This window comes from Anoplolepis gracilipes, chromosome 3 (assembly GCF_047496725.1).
Source record: "Anoplolepis gracilipes chromosome 3, ASM4749672v1, whole genome shotgun sequence".
NCBI lineage: Eukaryota > Metazoa > Arthropoda > Insecta > Hymenoptera > Formicidae > Anoplolepis > Anoplolepis gracilipes.
In genome coordinates, this window is record NC_132972.1 from 1,589,167 (window position 1) to 1,607,370 (window position 18,204).

General features: G+C 32.4%; 1 protein-coding gene across 1 annotated transcript; it reads left to right on the plus strand.

The window, feature by feature from the left end:
* The first annotated feature begins 5,703 nt into the window (after positions 1-5,703).
* Alpha-man-ia (alpha-Mannosidase class I a) lies at positions 5,704-17,937 on the plus strand. The gene is made up of 6 exons (XM_072888164.1): positions 5,704-5,891; positions 8,594-8,807; positions 12,204-12,428; positions 12,710-12,915; positions 13,357-13,551; positions 14,853-17,937. The coding sequence occupies exons 1-6, from the start codon at positions 5,751-5,753 to the stop codon at positions 14,973-14,975; spliced, it is 1,104 nt and encodes a 367-aa protein (XP_072744265.1). The 5' UTR covers positions 5,704-5,750; the 3' UTR covers positions 14,976-17,937.
* The last annotated feature ends 267 nt before the right edge of the window (positions 17,938-18,204 follow it).

Consider the following 18,204-nt stretch of genomic DNA (forward strand, 5'->3'; position numbering starts at 1 on the left):
AACTTGTTACTCGGGCGGGTGCTTCCGTGACTATCTGCTGAGCTGTACAGTCTTGTACAAGTTGCCTTTACAAGTGGCACAAAAGCACGCGAACGCTTCTCGCAATCGAGTTTATAACGTGTCTCGTCTAATATAGCTGCGTAACCACGGCCGATGATTACATTTAGTTTTTGTTCCTTTTTCAAACAGCTTATCTGTGAAAAGGAAACTCGTAAAGTATCATTAAAACTTGAAAAACAGTAAGAAAACTACTCGCTAGTCCCAGTCTTATCTCGTTCTCATTTTCTCTATCTTTTGATAGAAAAATTAAAAATGACGTCAAAAATATTAACAATTCCAAACAGCAATTTCTTATATCGCCGAATCTATTTTAATTATTATATAAAAAAAAAATGTTCTACATGCACACATCCCTTCTTGTTTTGAAAAACTTTATAAAACAACCTAGCGCAAAAAAAACCTACCGAGGCAAATCTAGTAAGAAGAGACGAATAACAAAATAGGAGAATTAAAAGTGAAAAGAATGATGAATGAACAGAAATTATCAGCTTTTTGGAAATGTCTGGAGATCTCTTTGCTCACTACGTTAACGTGCATCCCTAGTTTGCAATGTAATTTCACTCTGAAGTCGCACAACTTTTGCGAGTGATGCGGTTGCAAGGCCAAACAGTGACCTGTGCTTAAGGTCGTGTTACATTTACGAGACCTTATGTTGGCGAACTTATGTGGCTCGTTTCAGGGTAGCACGTACGGACAGAATGGAGGTGCGGCGAAACTGCAGCTGGTTTAACTACCTTTGGCTTTATTTTCTCACTCTTCTTCTTAATTGCACATCCAATAGTATTCTCGAATCGTTATACAAGTTTCGCATTATTTCTACAAGATCTTTATTATACGCGAAAGAATAAAAAAATGTGTAAACTTATATCTTCCCTATGTCGAAGACTTCGCGATAAATATTATTGCAAAACTTAATTTTTTTTACGTATTTTTTTCTTTTTATGCTTTTTTTGATAAAATGATGACGCCAAATAAACCAACAAACAATTTTCATAAACCGTTATTCGCGCAATATGTAATCGTATTTTTCTCTAATTCAATTTTTGATTAATTTTCTTTTATTTCATTTTATCATATCGATATTTTTTACATACAAATTTTGAGAAACCGTTAGCACCTTATTCGACGTAACGAGATAATTTTGCAATCTATATATAAAAATTATAAAGTTATAGTTATTAGAAAAACGTTATCGTAAATGCAAAGAGAATTCGAGAGAATTTCACCATTCCTGAAATGTCTCTGATTTCAATTTTCATTTTAGCGCAACGATTTCAGATCATCAACACCTGATCCACCCGTCTGTCCCAACCGTGACTCTATTATCCATTTAAACCCTCTTCGAGCAATTGACTTCGCTTCTCACTATGCTTTTCGCTCGGTTTACCTCGACCTATTTTCGTTCACGAGAGCCGTACTCGAAAATGAGGATATAATCGTAACTTCTTTGCTCTCCGAGTCGAGGATATCGGCTAACAGCCTTTTCGTCGAATGCATAGAATGCAATAATTGAGAAACACTGAAACACTTCTTCGTAAAAATCGATATCAGGAAATTACCGTGTGCATTGCGATTTAATCATGTGTCGAATCGATTGTCTTCTCATAGAAAGATAAACGAGCAGCAAGTTACGAGGCCGTGATTACATTTCACACCGGAGTGCCCGTAGCCTATCGGCCCGTAGCCGTTGTACGCAAAGAGATACGCAGAGTGATAGGGAGAGATCTCGTATAGAACTGACAACGCGTCTGCAAGGTAGCTCGAGGACGGTGTGAGTGAGATTATAAGAGGGCCCGGGATCTCCGACGTATCGCTGAGCTAGTGGAAAATAGCGTGACGTCTAGCAGAGAGCCCGGTTTCTTGTCCGACTTTATTTCAACCGACGACTCCACCTCCGGAATCAGCGAGATGGCGATCAGATCGGAGAGCTGTGAAATAACAGGCCTGCGACGCGAAAGCGTTCTTTTTCGCAAATTTACATCTGACCAACGCAATTTTCTCTCCTCTATTGACAAATAGAATATTTTTCTAATATTATATTGAACACAGTGCCATAGAATACAAGAAAACAAATACGAAGAAACTCTTCTTTTCTTTATTTGCAAATTTTCTTAAACTCTCGAGTCGTTCAACACGCGTATTTTTAAGCTTTTAATTCTAAAAAGCAATTAATTAAGCATACACATTCCTAGATTCTATTTTGTAAATATAAATATAATCTTTAATGATTTCATGAATTTTAAATTACAATACATTTATTCTAAGAATGTAAATTTTACGCATCCATTATTGCATTCTGACAAAAAAATTTAATGATGGAATATTGGAATGAATAACAAAGAGACAGAGAGAGAGAAAGAGAGAAGGAGGGAGAACTGCAGTGGTGCTTGTCCAACACTAATTGCTAGCAGAATTTTAGGATCATTCGACACGCAACGTTTCGAACATCTGAATTGAAGCGGTAACAGTGTAGGTAATCAAAGATTCGCGTGTGAAACACCAACGGCTCATCGGATTCGTACACTATGGCACGCATGTACACGAATTCAAGAGAGGTTGAACAACTGGATTATATCGCTTGTACACGCGATTGTGCGAATATCAATGTAACTACGTGAAACATTTTCATTAAAACTTAATTTATTATTATCATTAATATGTTGAGCCAAGCGTAAGATGTTGCCGCAAAATAGGAAGGGACAGACAGTAGAAGAAAAGAAAAGAAGACAGAAAAGAAGGATAAGAAAAAAAAAAGGGAGAGAAAAAGAGAAATCGTAATGATTCGTGTAGATAATAACAATAATCAGTTTAGATCTAATTTGCCATTTATCACATTTCTTATATTTTATTTAAACGTATCAATTATCAAATAAATATATCAGCGGCTTAAACTTTCTATCTACGGCTCTTTTGCAATATTTATGAAAGAAAAGTTGCAATATTTATACTTACAAACTTATCTAATTTTATATTTTAAAATTTCATTATCAAAAGCACCGGGTATTCCGGATGGTACGTTATCCAAGCACCTGCTCCTTAACGAAGAGCAGTCTTAATAAGAATGCAGCGTCATCAAGTGCTAGGTAAGCAAGTCAATCAACCACGTCTGATGAACCGGAAAGGATGGTACAACACAGCACGCAATAGCCAGTAATATCCTTTGAAGCTAACGACCTCATAAACTAAAGATCGGCCCGTTAATATATAAGCCACGCACACAAGTTTTGTTTTTCTTTTATAAAAAAAGGGCTGCAATATTTCTGTTGTGTGTGTGTGTGTGTGTTTGTATGTGTGTATACATGTGCACGCACAGAGAAATTTAACAAACCCTTCTCCTCTAACATCGATTATTTATTATTGTTTTTGACAATTAACTTACTACTGACAATTAACTTTTTATTTTACTATTTATAATTAATTTTTTTACTAAATATACCTCGTTAATAAGTCAGCCTTTTTAAAATTTCATTTTATCATCTGATATTAATCGATATTCGCCGCAAGTTTTCTATTAATAAAAATTATCATTTTTATTAAAAAATCGCAATATAATTATTTTTTTAGGGATAAATGCATATCTTATGCAATAAGACGATGTGAATGTTTTTATATTAAAGATAGTAAAAATTTTTAACTAAATTTCTTTTTACATATATATTACATATATATTTCTTTTTACATATATATTACTCTATTTCGTATGTGCATATCTCTATCAATATATTAAATTTAAATAAATAACATTCGTACAAATATTTTCAAATATCACGGTTATGTCTATCGAAAATAATAAATTGCAAATCGTGAAAAATGTTAATCTGATTAATTACATAAATACAATATTATAAACAAATTGCAGGTTTAATAGAAAACCTATCTAACGTATAATTTACAGTTGACAAGAAATATTTAATCCTGGAGTATAATTGACGCGTAAATGTATCGCTTACGAACTTCCCACGATACTTCCTATCGCACCGTGCATCATAAATGTCAATTAGCGGCACAATACCTCGCAAACATGAGAACAACGCCAATTTACCCGCTTTCATGTGCCACACGTCATTATCTCTATCTCTACGCTTTTGCGCCTAAGTATTTTCAGATTCTCCTAATTATAGAGCAACTATTAAATATTTAGCATGCAACTATATATTATCTCTCATGCGAGGAATTTATTTTATTACATAAAAATACATATGTGCGTGTCATTTCAAATTGAACATTAAAACAGTGACATAATTTTGAATGCAAGCTTACAAAGCAAGAAAACGAGAGTTCCTCTTTAAAATTCTCATTCTACATCTAAATACGTTCGTTTCGATCAACTTTGACTGCTAATATTGATATTTATAAATTCAATTCTGAAATTAATTCCGTATGATCACACTCACATATTTGATCTGCACCGAAGGATTCTACGCAATCTCTACGAATTGGAACGGCAAATTTAGTTCAGAAATGCCAAGCCTTTCATCTAACTAGTGAATAAGCGAAGAACATATAGCCGAGAATATAGCGGAAATTATACGGATGTCTAATTTTAAATGACGATGAGATGCTTTGACTGCTTTGAGGAAGCACTGAAATACGATGGTTGCTCCACCTTTAATTGAGTTATTCTGACGTTTATACTGGATTTGCATATAAAATACGCGTGACATCTTTGTTTTTATATTTAAATTTTTTTTCAATGTTATATAACGCGCTCATGGAATATAAATTCTTGAGCAATCTAAATGTGCTTTTGTTGAAAAAGAATATATTATTTATACAATCTTGAACATTACATTTTCGAGTATCTTGTTTTATTTCTTTTTTTATGCAATTTTATAATTATTAAAAGTCATTGATTAAATTCAAATATATCTGTGCTATCGATAAAAAATAATTTACTTTAACGAAAACCGGCTAGAAAAGTTTTTTCCTCTTTTTCTGCCATCACTATAATATTTCAACTAATTTAGTTGTACGAATAATAGTGCGATCATATTTACATCACTTGGATGATGCAGATCTAGTTTCTGCACCACGATATGCAACTGCAATACTGCAGACCCCAGATGTGCAAAACATAAATACTTCCTTCACTCTCATTTCCTTCTGTCCAGGTATTATATTATATTTTGTTGGATTTGCTGAATACTTATATTTTATATCTCGAATACTATTTTTTTACACATCTAACTATATTTGTTTCATTTTTTTCTTACATCACATTTTTAACTCTGAAATATCAAATCATTGTGCATCAGAGCTGCCTCGGTGGCGCTTTAATAATTTATTTCTCTTCAATGTTAAGCGATTTTACAAGAAAGAAAAAAAAAATGTTTCATTAATGTTGAAACGAGAAACAGTTATGCACTTTCTTTTTCACGGGGAGAACATTTAAGAAACATTTAGAAATTGCAGCATTTGTAATTATGAATTTAAGAAAAGAGGCATTAAAAAATACACGTGCGTATTATTTTCCCCTCCTTAATGGGAAGGAAGGGGAATACGTCTTTAATATTATAATAATCGAACGTGTATGTACGGATATGTATGCGTGTGTGTGTGTGTGTATGTGCGACATGTAATAAGTTCCATCCACGAATAAACGATCAACATGTTATTAATTCGAACACTTTGCTCGTTTTACATTGTTTCAGAACTCCGAAATATCGCTGTTTGAGACCAATATTCGTTTCATGGGAAGCCTGCTCGCCTGTTACGCTCTCACGGGGGATGTAATGTTCCGGGATAAAGCGGCGCAGCTCGGCGAACGGATGCTGCCTGCCTTCCAGACGGAAACCGGAATTCCTCATTCCCTCATCAACCTTCATACTGGGGTAAGCGCGGCTTTTCGTTACCATAATTCGCTAGTGCTCACGTCAACATGCCAAGAGAAGGGTTCGAGATGTACTTTGATATTAACTTTATTTCAGGAAAATAAAAACTTACTCGTTTGCTGTACTCAAGAGTAAAATAAGAGAAATGAAACGAATATATAATATCGAAAATTTATACAGAGTGTATTAAACTACCGATTTGTACTTTAATATCATAAAAATTAATGCCTAAAAGGCAAACCCGCGAAAAGAAAAGTTTTATCCGCGAAATTGTTTTGATTATCAAGACATTTAATGTTGAAAATTAAAAAGTATGATAAAAAATAATCGACAAATTTATACTAAAACTAAAACTTTCGATTCGTTTATATAAAGTGATCAATTACATATATAAATGTGATTTTTACAAATCCCCATACACATTAATTTAACATTAATTTAAATTTCTATGAAAAAATTAATTAATCATCTACATCACATGTTATTTCACATATTTTCATAACTTTTCTCGCTATAATTCTCACCGTACGATCCGTTGATCTGTTAGCTTATGAAACATACGGTACAAACGTAAAGTACAATTACCAATCTTTTGCTTCCTCGATTATAATTTAAGAAAAGATTACCTCAGGGCGTGGTGCGTTTCCGTTTTTGCATGCCTCTTGTCAGCATCGTAAACGGCAACGATGTTGCACTTTAATTGAAACGATTCCATCAAGTCACGTCTGTCGAAATACCGATGCGCGATTAATATGCAAATTCTTAATTGGATGGATAATGAGGCCGCAAGAAGTAGATAGAGCCTTGATTTTCCCTATAATATATAACCACGTTCATATCAATAGATACAAAATAATAAGTTTCTTTTTTTTCTTTTTTTTTAATTCGATTATTCGATAAAATAATGTTAAAAGAAATTATCAAGTTAAGTAAAAAAAAAAAAAAAAGATTTCTAATGAAAAGAATTCAATAATTATAACAAATATAAGAAAAGCTTGATTATCAAGATCAACATCAGCGACTCAAATACAGTCAATTTTGTTAATATCGCATATTTGATATTATTGATAACGCGTTACTTTCAAATCTATAGAGCAATATAATGAACAATTTTATTAGAGCAATATAATAACAATATTATAAAAAATAAAATGACTTATCTACCAACTCTTTTGCTACTTATCCTTACTAAAAAATAAAGTAAAAGAAAATAATTTTTTTATTGATATAAATACAACAATATTGCTTATGACTTTAAAAAATATATGTATAATTAAAACGTAAAGAGGGGAAAAAATTATGTGATTCTTACCCAAATTACTTCGCGATGGCTAGATGATTTCTATAACTATACGCATAATTAAAGACGTAATAATTTGCGAATCTGGCATACAATCTTATCGAAGAAATTGGTATAGAACGAGAGTGCCATAGCATGAGAAAACGAGAAATTAGAGAGAGGGAGTCGGATTTAATTACGGTGCAACACGTGCTTCGATTGACCCTTGCCTGATGACCTCGTAATTCCTATTAGTGTTCTTAATGAACGCGATTAATTGGCAGGTTTTAACATGTCGATCTCTGAACACCATAATTTTCTATTAATTTTGAATGATGCGAGAGGAAAGAAGTTGTTTATCGATTTGAAAATTTCCATCTTCTTGTCCAGATTATTTTCTTTGAACAAAGTACACTTATTTTCTTCTTATACGAAAAAGATAATATATGCGATAAATTTTTTAATGAAATGTCATTTTAATATATGTATATATCAATTATTAGTTTTTATCCTTTTATTTATATAAATGCATAAATAAGTAAGAAATGCAGAATTGTAAAAGTTTTATTATTGTATTTTGCAAAATATCAAAATAATAAAAAATAATGACAAATAAAACAGTGACAAAAGATTGAAAAAATACCAAACTTATTCATAGCAGAAAAAAAAATTTATATTTAATAATGCAAAATTTAATACGCGATAAGAAAGTTTTATTCGCTTCTTCCTTTTATCAAAAGAAAACACACACTCTCCATGTCGAAGTCGTAGCTCATCTGTCTTATGCGATGAAATTATGGCGGACAGGTTAATTGACTGGCTTATAAATTATAAAGTGATTATGTTTCTATGATACCTTGCAATTCTCGTCACAGTATTCGCAATATTCAATAAGTAGATCTTATTCGTTTCTTTGAACCTTCGGTACTTCGCAATATTGTATGATTATTTGAAACCTCATCAAATTTTATTTAAATTTTGTTTTACAAAATTTCTATATTATTTTTATACATAACTCTTTTCATAAAAATTTAATATTTTTTTACCTGCTCTCATAAATTATACACTTGTATTACGATTTATTTACTTCCCATAAATATTCGCCGCATAATTATGAACGTGTCATAAACATATTCCAGATTTCTTTACAAGATGTTATATTTATAAATTAAAAAGATTTTAATATGAAAAATAGAACTGGTACAAGTCAATATTTTTACTATTTTAACTTTATATTTTTTTCGACCATTTTGTAAACAGAACTTACGTTTATATCTTTAACTTACGTTATTGTCTTACTTTATACGTATATAAATATTCGCAATTTAAGATAATTGCCAGATCTAATCTATTCCTTTATGTTACTTTGAACATCTTATATTTCGCTATTCATTCGAGCTAGAAAATTGTGCTTATTTTTCAGACGAGCAAGAATTACGGTTGGGCAAGCAGTGGCTGCAGTATTTTATCCGAAATCGGAACGATGCATCTTGAGTTCACCTACTTGAGTGATATAACGAACAATCCAGTGTTTAAGAGCAAAGTCGAAAACGTGAGAAAGGTCCTGAAGAGTCTGGATAAACCAAAGGGTCTATATCCGAATTATATTCATCCGAGGACAGGAAAATGGGGTCAACGTAAGTGGAATCTCAGTAATCTATGTTAATCTCATACATTTCGATTAATATTTACAACCCACAAAATACACGCCAACGTAATTTGCTTAGCAAATTCGCAAATTATTCAATAAAAAAAGAGATTATTTCGAAAACTAGTATCTCACAGAGATTTAATTGCGTTATTACTATGTTTGTCTTTAGTCTTTACTTATCCAGGAACGTCTGATTTAGCAGTAATTCGTGTCTGAACTGGCATTTGTATTTATTCATTAAAAAATAATATCGATCTTCCGTCTTCAGTCGAACGATGTTGGATGGATATAAATATATCCGGTGACTTATTACTATCATTTCGTATTTAATAAATCTTCAGACGCGCGTAGAGCAGTACATCTTACGCGAAATAGGTTTTTTAATCTGACGGCTATCAATTACATCGCGAGAAAATAGTTTCGCATAGTCGCGAGGTGGAAAATTCGCACACCTTCAGTCGCCCCTTTTTTTTCCTTTCTCCCCCCCTTTTCTTTGCCATCTCGCATCTCATAGCGTCGGCCCATGTCACTTCGCGAAAAGATACCCCACCGCGGCGCGCCGTCATCGCCATATAGCCGATCTTGAATATCGCATTTATCATCCTCTGCCTCGGGTTCTAAATCCCCCGCGCCTGCATACTTTCTCATTGCACGTATGACGAGATCCTCGAGGATATATATCATCCAAGCCGTTCGGTATCTAGCCCCATCGCACATCCTTCCCACGTTTTTCACGGTTCTACTCCGGTGGACATTCGTACAGTAAATACAGTGGAAAAAGGAACTGTTTGAATAAACACAAAATTATAGTGGCTTCGAGTAACAATAAAATATCCAAACAAATATATAGTGGATTAAATAATTCAAATAATTAATGCGACAAATATTTTATTGATTTAGTTTTATTGTGATTCTATTGCAACTAGTCATTGATAAAATTTACTATTACATTAATACGTAATTTATGATAAATCGCGATGAAAATGAATGATTTATTTATAATAATTTTGTTTAATCAATTATTTGTTTTTCGCAAATAACAATCTCGCGACATCCATTATTGATTCTATCTATATTTTTATAAGCAGATGTAACACATTAGTGCCTTTTTGTAAATAAAAATTAGTGTTTCGTCAAAACATAGTTCGTCATCTTCAATCATAATTAAGATTCGTGTAATAAAAGCTTAATTTTGCGTTGGTCGACTGACTCATGCATTCTCGCGCATCCTAACATTTTCAATTCTCAAAGAAATAACGATCAAAGAGATAAAGCTAAGCTTCCTTTCACAAACCTTAACATAAAGCAGAAACCGTGTTCTTAACTAGCCTAAGGCACCTAGGAATTAGCTCGACAGAAATCAAGGTCTGCCCTTTGTTTCTCCCTCCTTAGACGTAGCTGAAGTAGTTCGGATAACAAACCTCTCCTTTCCAAAGAGTTTCTCCCAACATTCCTTTATCTCGTAACGATTACCGTTGTTGTCTATTTTAAAGCAGTATCTCTTTTAAAGCATTTGAGTTAAAGCTATTTTATTTGACAAACGAGTCATCCGCAAGTCTCTAATTTCACTTTGACATGAAAGGAATGGAAAGCAAGAATAATTGGCGATATACTAAAGACTTTTGCGAGTAAAAGTAATATTATTTTATTATTTTTCTTCTAAAGGCGGAAAATTCTTTATTCTTAATTTCATGTACAATATAAAAGCTGTTATACTGATTCTCATTAAGGAAAAATTTCAAAAATTTTATACTAAAGAATCTGTAGAGAAAAAAAAACGTCTGTCGACCTAGCCCCCCCACCTTGTAAAAATAAAAAAACAAATACTGCAAATTTACGAGCTATTTATGAGCTTTCATATCCCGCAAATTAAAAATTTTGAGCTCGTCACACTAGGCAGGAATTTAATAATTTTGGTGGGGGGGCTGAGTCGACGTCGACTCAGCCCCCCCGCCCCTTAAAAATAAAAATATTCAATCGTTCTTTGCGGCAGAATTAGGAGCTATTTATGAGCTTTTAAAATAATATAATTTCGATTTTTGAGCTCACCGTTTTAACCCCAAAACAACCCTTTCATTATTAAAACTCAAGAGAGAACTATGCTTAAAATGAAAAAATTTAACACTTTTGCGGGTAAATATTGTTTATTGATTTATGAGCTCTCAAAATACGTGTATTTTGATTATTGAGCCGCAACCCCTTTATAGAAAAACCACCCTTCGTCTCCCCGGCACAAGAGAAAACTATACTTAAAATGAAAAAATTTAACACTTTTGCGGATAAATATTGTTTATTGATTTATGAGCTCTCAAAATACGTGTATTTTGATTATTGAGCTACGACTCCTTTACAATGAAACTACTCCCAAATCTTTCCAGCACAAAAGAAACTATACTTAAAATAAAAGAATTTATTTTACGATTAAATATTGTTTATCGATTTATCAGCTCCAAAAATACGAGCGATTTTGATTATTAAGTTACAACCTTTTTACAAAAATAATCACCACGCATCTCCTTCACATAAGAGAGAACTGTAAATTTAAAATGAAAAAAAATTATTATTTTGCGAACCTATAAGAAGCATTAATAATATAAAATATTTAATTATAAAACAGTTAATACGAAATATTTAATTTCTTTCATTTTAAGTATAGTCCTCTCTTGTGCCGGGGAGACGAGGGGTGGTTTTTCTATAAAGGGGTTGCGGCTCAATAATCAAAATACACGTATTTTGAGAGCTCATAAATCAATAAACAATATTTATCCGCAAAAGTGTTAAATTTTTTCATTTTAAGTATAGTTTTCTCTTGTGCCGAGGAGACGAAGGGTGGTTTTTCTATAAAGGGGTTGCGGCTCAATAATCAAAGTACACGTATTTTGAGAGCTCATAAATCAATAAACAATATTTACCCGCAAAAGTGTTAAATTTTTTCATTTTAAGCATAGTTCTCTCTTGAGTTAAATAATGAAAGGGTTGTTTTGGGGTTAAAACGGTGAGCTCAAAAATCGAAATTATATTATTTTAAAAGCTCATAAATAGCTCCTAATTCTGCCGCAAAGAACGATTGAATATTTTTATTTTTAAGGGGCGGGGGGGCTGAGTCGACGTCGACTCAGCCCCCCTACCAAAATTATTAAATTCCTGCCTAGTGTGACGAGCTCAAAATTTTTAATTTGCGGGATATGAAAGCTCATAAATAGCTCGTAAATTTGCAGTATTTGTTTTTTTATTTTTACAAGGTGGGGGGGCTAGGTCGACAGACGTGAAAAAAAAGTTACAGACTTCTGGATTGAAGGTTTTTCGGAAAAGAAAATGTGTCACTCTCTTGAAATTCGCACGGAATTTATTTATGACCGAAATATTTTCGTGGGAATTGCAGATCATATGTCGCTTGGTGGGCTCGGTGACAGTTTCTATGAGTATCTGCTAAAGGCCTGGATCCAGTCGGGAAAGGATGATATCGAGGCACGCGAAATGTACGATGAGGCTGTAGCAGCCATAACCGAACATATGATCAAAACGTCCCCAGGCAAACTCGTATACGTGTCGGATTTAAAATATGACAGGCTTGAGCACAAAATGGGTCATTTGGCTTGTTTCGCCGGTAAGTTGTATAATATGCATTTATGCAATTATTGTTACTATTTTTACATTGTAATCATCGAGTTTAAATATAGTATAAATAAGTACATTCATCCCTCTTAAATATATTCTGCTTTCATATATTAATCGATTATTATTCAAGTGTCGACATGACATTGATAACATAAAACTATTTATTCGACTTTATCTTATTGTCATAAGAGAGTCACTATTTTTTTAATATCCCTGAAAAGCGAAAAAATCAATGAGAACCTATCAAAAACGATAATGTTACACTTGTAGGCGGTATGTTTGCTCTGGGCGCGAAAACTCTGGAAAATGAATTGTCTGATAAATACATGAATATCGCCGCCGGTTTAACCAACACGTGTCACGAGTCCTATGACAGAAGCGCTACGAAACTCGGCCCGGAAGCTTTCCACTTTATCGAAGGCAACGAAGCCAGGAGCTTGAAGAATGGCGAGAAATATTATATTCTGCGACCCGAGGTAAGTCGCCTGTTCTCTTGTTCAAGGAATGAAATTAGCGCGAATTGATAAAACATCGTAATCACAGTTGTTGTACCTAGAAGAAACTTAAGAATTAACTTACGAACTTATTTTCCTAGAAGAAATTGTTCCTATTTGCACTAAAATGAGTCATTTCACAACCAAAAACCACTTTTAATTATGAAGAAATATAATATCTTACTTTAATGTATACAAGATTAGCTTTATATTTGTTCGCAAATTATTTAAATTGCTTATTTAATTAATTACTTATTAATTGTCTACAAAATTATAGTAGTAAATTATAAAATATGTGCTTAAAAAGTAATTATATAGTCTCTCTCTCCTTAATTTTTAAAAAAAAGTCGGTGTTTGTGTGTGCATGCGTGTATATACATAAAATTTATTAAATGATGAAACGAGACATATTCATATTCACAGACCTTCGAATCGTACTTCGTGATGTGGCGACTAACAAAAGATCCAAAATATCGCGAATGGGGTTGGGAGGCGGTTCAAGCACTAGAGAAACATTGTCGTGTCCCTGGAGGATTCACGGGTCTTAACAATGTTTATCTGGTGGACTCGGCGAAAGACGATGTCCAACAAAGTTATTTCTTCGCTGAGACATTGAAGGTAAGGGAGAGAGGAAGCATTGTTTTGATGATTCGGCTACTTTTCATAAAGACTGACTTAAATGTTACTTACACCTTCTCGGAAACACGATTTTCACAAATTTATATTAATTTTTTTAATTGTTTAGCATCACTTTTCCTTTCTGTATGCAAGTGTTGCCTTCGCGCTTAGAATTTTGAATAATAAAACTCTATTATGTAGCTATAAAAAAAAGAAATTTCAAATAAATAATATAGCTTTAATTAATAAAGTTTTTCATTATTTTAAACTTTCTGTCCATCGCCTCTTTATGTTTTCATTTTTTTAACAACGATAAAACTAAATTCTATTATTCTAAAAAAATGGTGTAATGATGAATTGATTAATCATATTTTTTCCATAACTAAATGGCTTTAAATTTTTATATCGAAAGTGGCACTTGGTACATTTTATTTTTAACATCTCATTTATTTATCAAATAACTATTATTATATTTTCATCATCAAGGCACGTTTTGAAATGCGTTATTATAATAAGACTCATCAAATTTTTATTTTATTTCAACATTTCAATGATTTTTAAGTTGCAGCATATAATCAATATAAATTTGATTGATTGACATTATATTATAGATTTTTTATTTCCTATTTAATCTACATATATTATTTATTATAGACTAATATTCATAATATAACGTGATAAATATTTTTAATTAAAATATTTAGTTTAAGTTAAAAAATAAAGTTATAGATATATAATATTCAGCATTAAGTCGATACTGAAAGTGGAAAATCAGGTTATATCAGTATCGATTTAATATACAACAAAAAGGAAACAATAAGAAAGTTAAGCCAATATACAGGGTGTCCGATAAAGATTGAATCAACGCTCGTTACGCTCGTTAGGTAGAGCGCATTAAACTAAACAGAAAAGTCCCTTATCATTTTGCGATTTTCGCAATAGTTATTGAGAAATTAATTAAAAAATATCGACCAATTCATGTGAGTATAAGCACGTGGCGAGAAAAGCCACCGCGCTGTCACGCGGTTCCTAGTAGCATACATAACCGTGTAACAGTGGATTGTCTCTTCTCGCAGAGCGCTAATATATTGTACGAATTGGTCGATATTTTTTAATTAATTTCTCAATAATTATTGTAAAAATCGCAAAATGGTAAAGGACTCTTATGTTCAGTTTAATGCGCTCTACCTGCTCACGAACGTTGCTTCAATCTTAGCGGACTCCGTATACATGTCTGCTACGAAAGCAATAAAGCTTTCGAATGAATATATTATACGTAAAAATATTCTTTTTTTTTCCAGTATCTCTATTTGCTATTTAGCGACGATGATCTCATAAGCCTGGACGACTGGGTATTTAACTCCGAGGCTCATGTGCTTCCTATCAAAGGCAGTCCTCTATATCGTCCAGCTCGTGCTTTATAAATCGGCCAAGTTTACGACAGCTTGAACGATAATTCTCGTTCGGTAGTGATGGAACCGATACATAATACGACGATACAGTGTATTAAAACTACATAGCAACCGAAGATATTTACTTTGTATTACGAAGCGACTTTCTCGCCTTTGTTGTATATAATATTATGTAGATTGTGAGAGAAGATTTTATATATTTCGCGACAAAAAAAAAAATAGAACTGCATCGATATTTATTTTCTTTCTTTTTCTTATTTGTGTTATTTTAAAAAACTGTTACTTCATAAATTTAATTGACAAAAATAAAAATTCTTAACGATTATTTATATAATTTCCGTACATGGTCTACTCTCGTATAATATAATCCGATTAATTACGTAATACTATCGTGAATTAATGAAGATGAAGGTGAATTAGTCTGTCCTTCAATTCAATAATAAGCGATACACACACGATACACATATATTTTTAATTAACATAATTATTTTAGGTAAACAAAAGAGAGAAAGTGTGTGAGAGAGAGAGAGAGAGAGAGAGAGAAAACGCGAAGAGAATGAAAGTGAGAAGAGCAGAATAGAAATGTTAACGAACGTTATTTAAGCCACACGTTTGTAAATAGCAAAAATAAAGAGAATGAGAGTGAGAAAATGAACAAGAGAGCTATTAAAATAGGAGAAAATGTGCGAGAGTATGACTGCTTCGCCAGTTTCCTTTATCAGCTGCAATGCAAAGCTATCTCTACCAACACTTAAATATGTATTTGAAACGTTGTAGCTGTATGTCCGTAACATTTTTAACGTTCTCTAAAGCTCACGAAAAATCTCGGTGCGGATTTAACCGCGTTTCTTTCTTTTTTATTCATTGCTTTGAAAAAAAATTCTGCCAGAAGCACACGAAAAAGCGTTACTAAGACTGCGAATTTTACCACAATATATTTTAGAACAAAAACTACGATATTAAATTAATAAAAATCAAGTTGTTGATAATGTTTTTCTCACAGCGAATTCGATTGGACTGCACTAGTGCGTACTGCAAACAAAGGTGCACTTTACATATGCATAAACAATTAAGAAAATAAAAGGATTACGTAATACTAAGAGTTCGTATTTGTATTATTTAATACAAATACAAACAAAGATAATAATAATTCTTACTATTCTAATTCTTCTCTTAATTTTAATGTTTTAATTAATTATTTTTATATTATAAATTTGTGTAACTTTTAATGTGTACCAATGCATCCGACCGAATTCGCTATTAGTATGTATATTACATATATTTCTGTCAACGTTTTTTCAAATCTTTGACAAATTTTATTGTGTGTATCAATTATGGATTATTGTCAATTGTAATTGTTAATTGAAACTATGTGAATTACAATAATGCTTTTATACAGCATAATAAGATTAAGTGAGGACGCGAGTTTCATATCGACAATGCCAAATACTGATACTTGTTTTGTAACGCTAAAAACCGAGAATAAAACTGTCAATCAAAAAAAAAAAAAAACAAAAAAAAAAGGAAGGAAAGAAAAAAAACGAAAAATCGATAAAACACATTTAGCTAAAAAATCGTCATAATATCATTTTTGCAAATGTCCTGTGCAATATTTTATAACGCTAACGTTTCACACACACACTTGTTTTCCCGATTTTTATCGAGGTCTTTCAAAAAAATTTTGACTATCCAGCAATTTTGCTATCCCCCCAATTCTATGTCCCTCAACTCCCTTTTTTAACAAAGAAAAAAAGAAAAGACATAAAACCAGCTGTCATTCTCACGATTGCGGTTCGAGCATGCGTGCTTTTTGTATGGCGAATAAATCGAAATAAAATGACATAAAGAGGAATCCCGCGGGAGAGAATGCAGATCGAATGCGGTCGTACATTCGCAGCAAACGACGATGATCATTACTGTGAGTCAGTCGAATGTTGCAGTTGTAAAGCAATGTAGCAATCGATTAACTAGCAAAGTATGTAATGAGAGAGAGAGAGAGAGAGAGAGAGAGAGAGAGAATAGATATGTATATAAAGATTACAAGAAAGTCATATTCTATACGAGGAGTGCAAAGTATAGAGTGAAATTGTAGAAGAAACACCATATAATTGTATAGCGCTTGTACTGAATGATAAGATTAATTCGTCCAAATCGGATTTTGCAATATCCATTGAGAAACAATTAGAAGCAGTAGAAAATATATTTCCAAAACATGCATTTTCGCAATGTTCAGGATTAAAGTTACAGTAACTGCAGTTATATACAAGAGATGACAACATTAATCATTTCTCAAATATTGGTCTCAGATAGATTATTGTTTCTTCATCTCATAGCAAATGAGCTAGTTTTGTAAAACGTCCTCCTTTAATAAATATGATTCATGTGGTGTCTCTTATCGTGTTTACGAACAATCAGGGTCGCACTCGTCGGTGATGAGAACGCCCGGAAAGTTACTTAATGTATACATAGTGCAGTTCTTACGCTACGTTTTTCGTTAAGATGAGGTTCCAAAGGCGAGAGACTTCGAAACATCATCTTCAACAAACGCGCGAAATAGAAAAAAAATATATACATAGAAAGATTTATAATTATGAGATTTATATATACGCGTACACACGAGCGTGCACTCATTCTTATGTGTCCGAATGATAGCAAAATGATTGAATGCGCAACTATGTATTGAATTTTAGCGCGTGATAGTCGATAATAATCGCATTATCGTTTTCATTTCACGTCACCGTCGGACCTCCAAGAGGCTCATACGGTTTTATCATAACGCTTGTCATGGCAATTTCGGCAAGCATTTAACATTGAGCATCTGGAAAAGGTTGCACCCAGTTGTCGATGTTATAATCGCTGTTGACTTCTCGGAATATATTATAGTTAAAATTATATCATCTAGTCGGAGTTAGTTGTCCTTTTCGGGCCGATTTCCGAGGCGCCACTTCCTATTCCCCCACTAGCGCTCAAGGCTCGACGGCCGAGCCGCCGAACGCTATACTTCAGGCGTGTAACTATAAGAAATATATTGAGGTCCGTATGTTACGCCACAAATTATTAAAATTTTTCTTGCTAAATAATTTTTATTTTTATAAATAATTATAAATAATAAATAAAATTATATTAACAAATAATAAATATAACAATAACAAATAATATAATAATATATAATAAAAAAATATAATAATAAATAAAATAAATTATTAATAAAGATATTAAAAATTCTATTATTAATATGTTT

What these genes read in the sequence shown, in the direction of transcription:
- Alpha-man-ia (XM_072888164.1), top strand. Translation starts at nt 5,751, where the DNA reads ATGGGAAGCCTGCTCGCCTGTTACGCTCTCACGGGGGATGTAATGTTC. An exon ending in GACAGGAAAATGGGGTCAAC is followed by an intron (nt 8,808 to 12,203) that starts GTAAGTGGAATC and finishes TGGGAATTGCAG; the next exon opens with ATCATATGTCGCTTGGTGGG. An exon ending in TCTTCGCTGAGACATTGAAG is followed by an intron (nt 13,552 to 14,852) that starts GTAAGGGAGAGA and finishes TTTTTTTTCCAG; the next exon opens with TATCTCTATTTGCTATTTAG.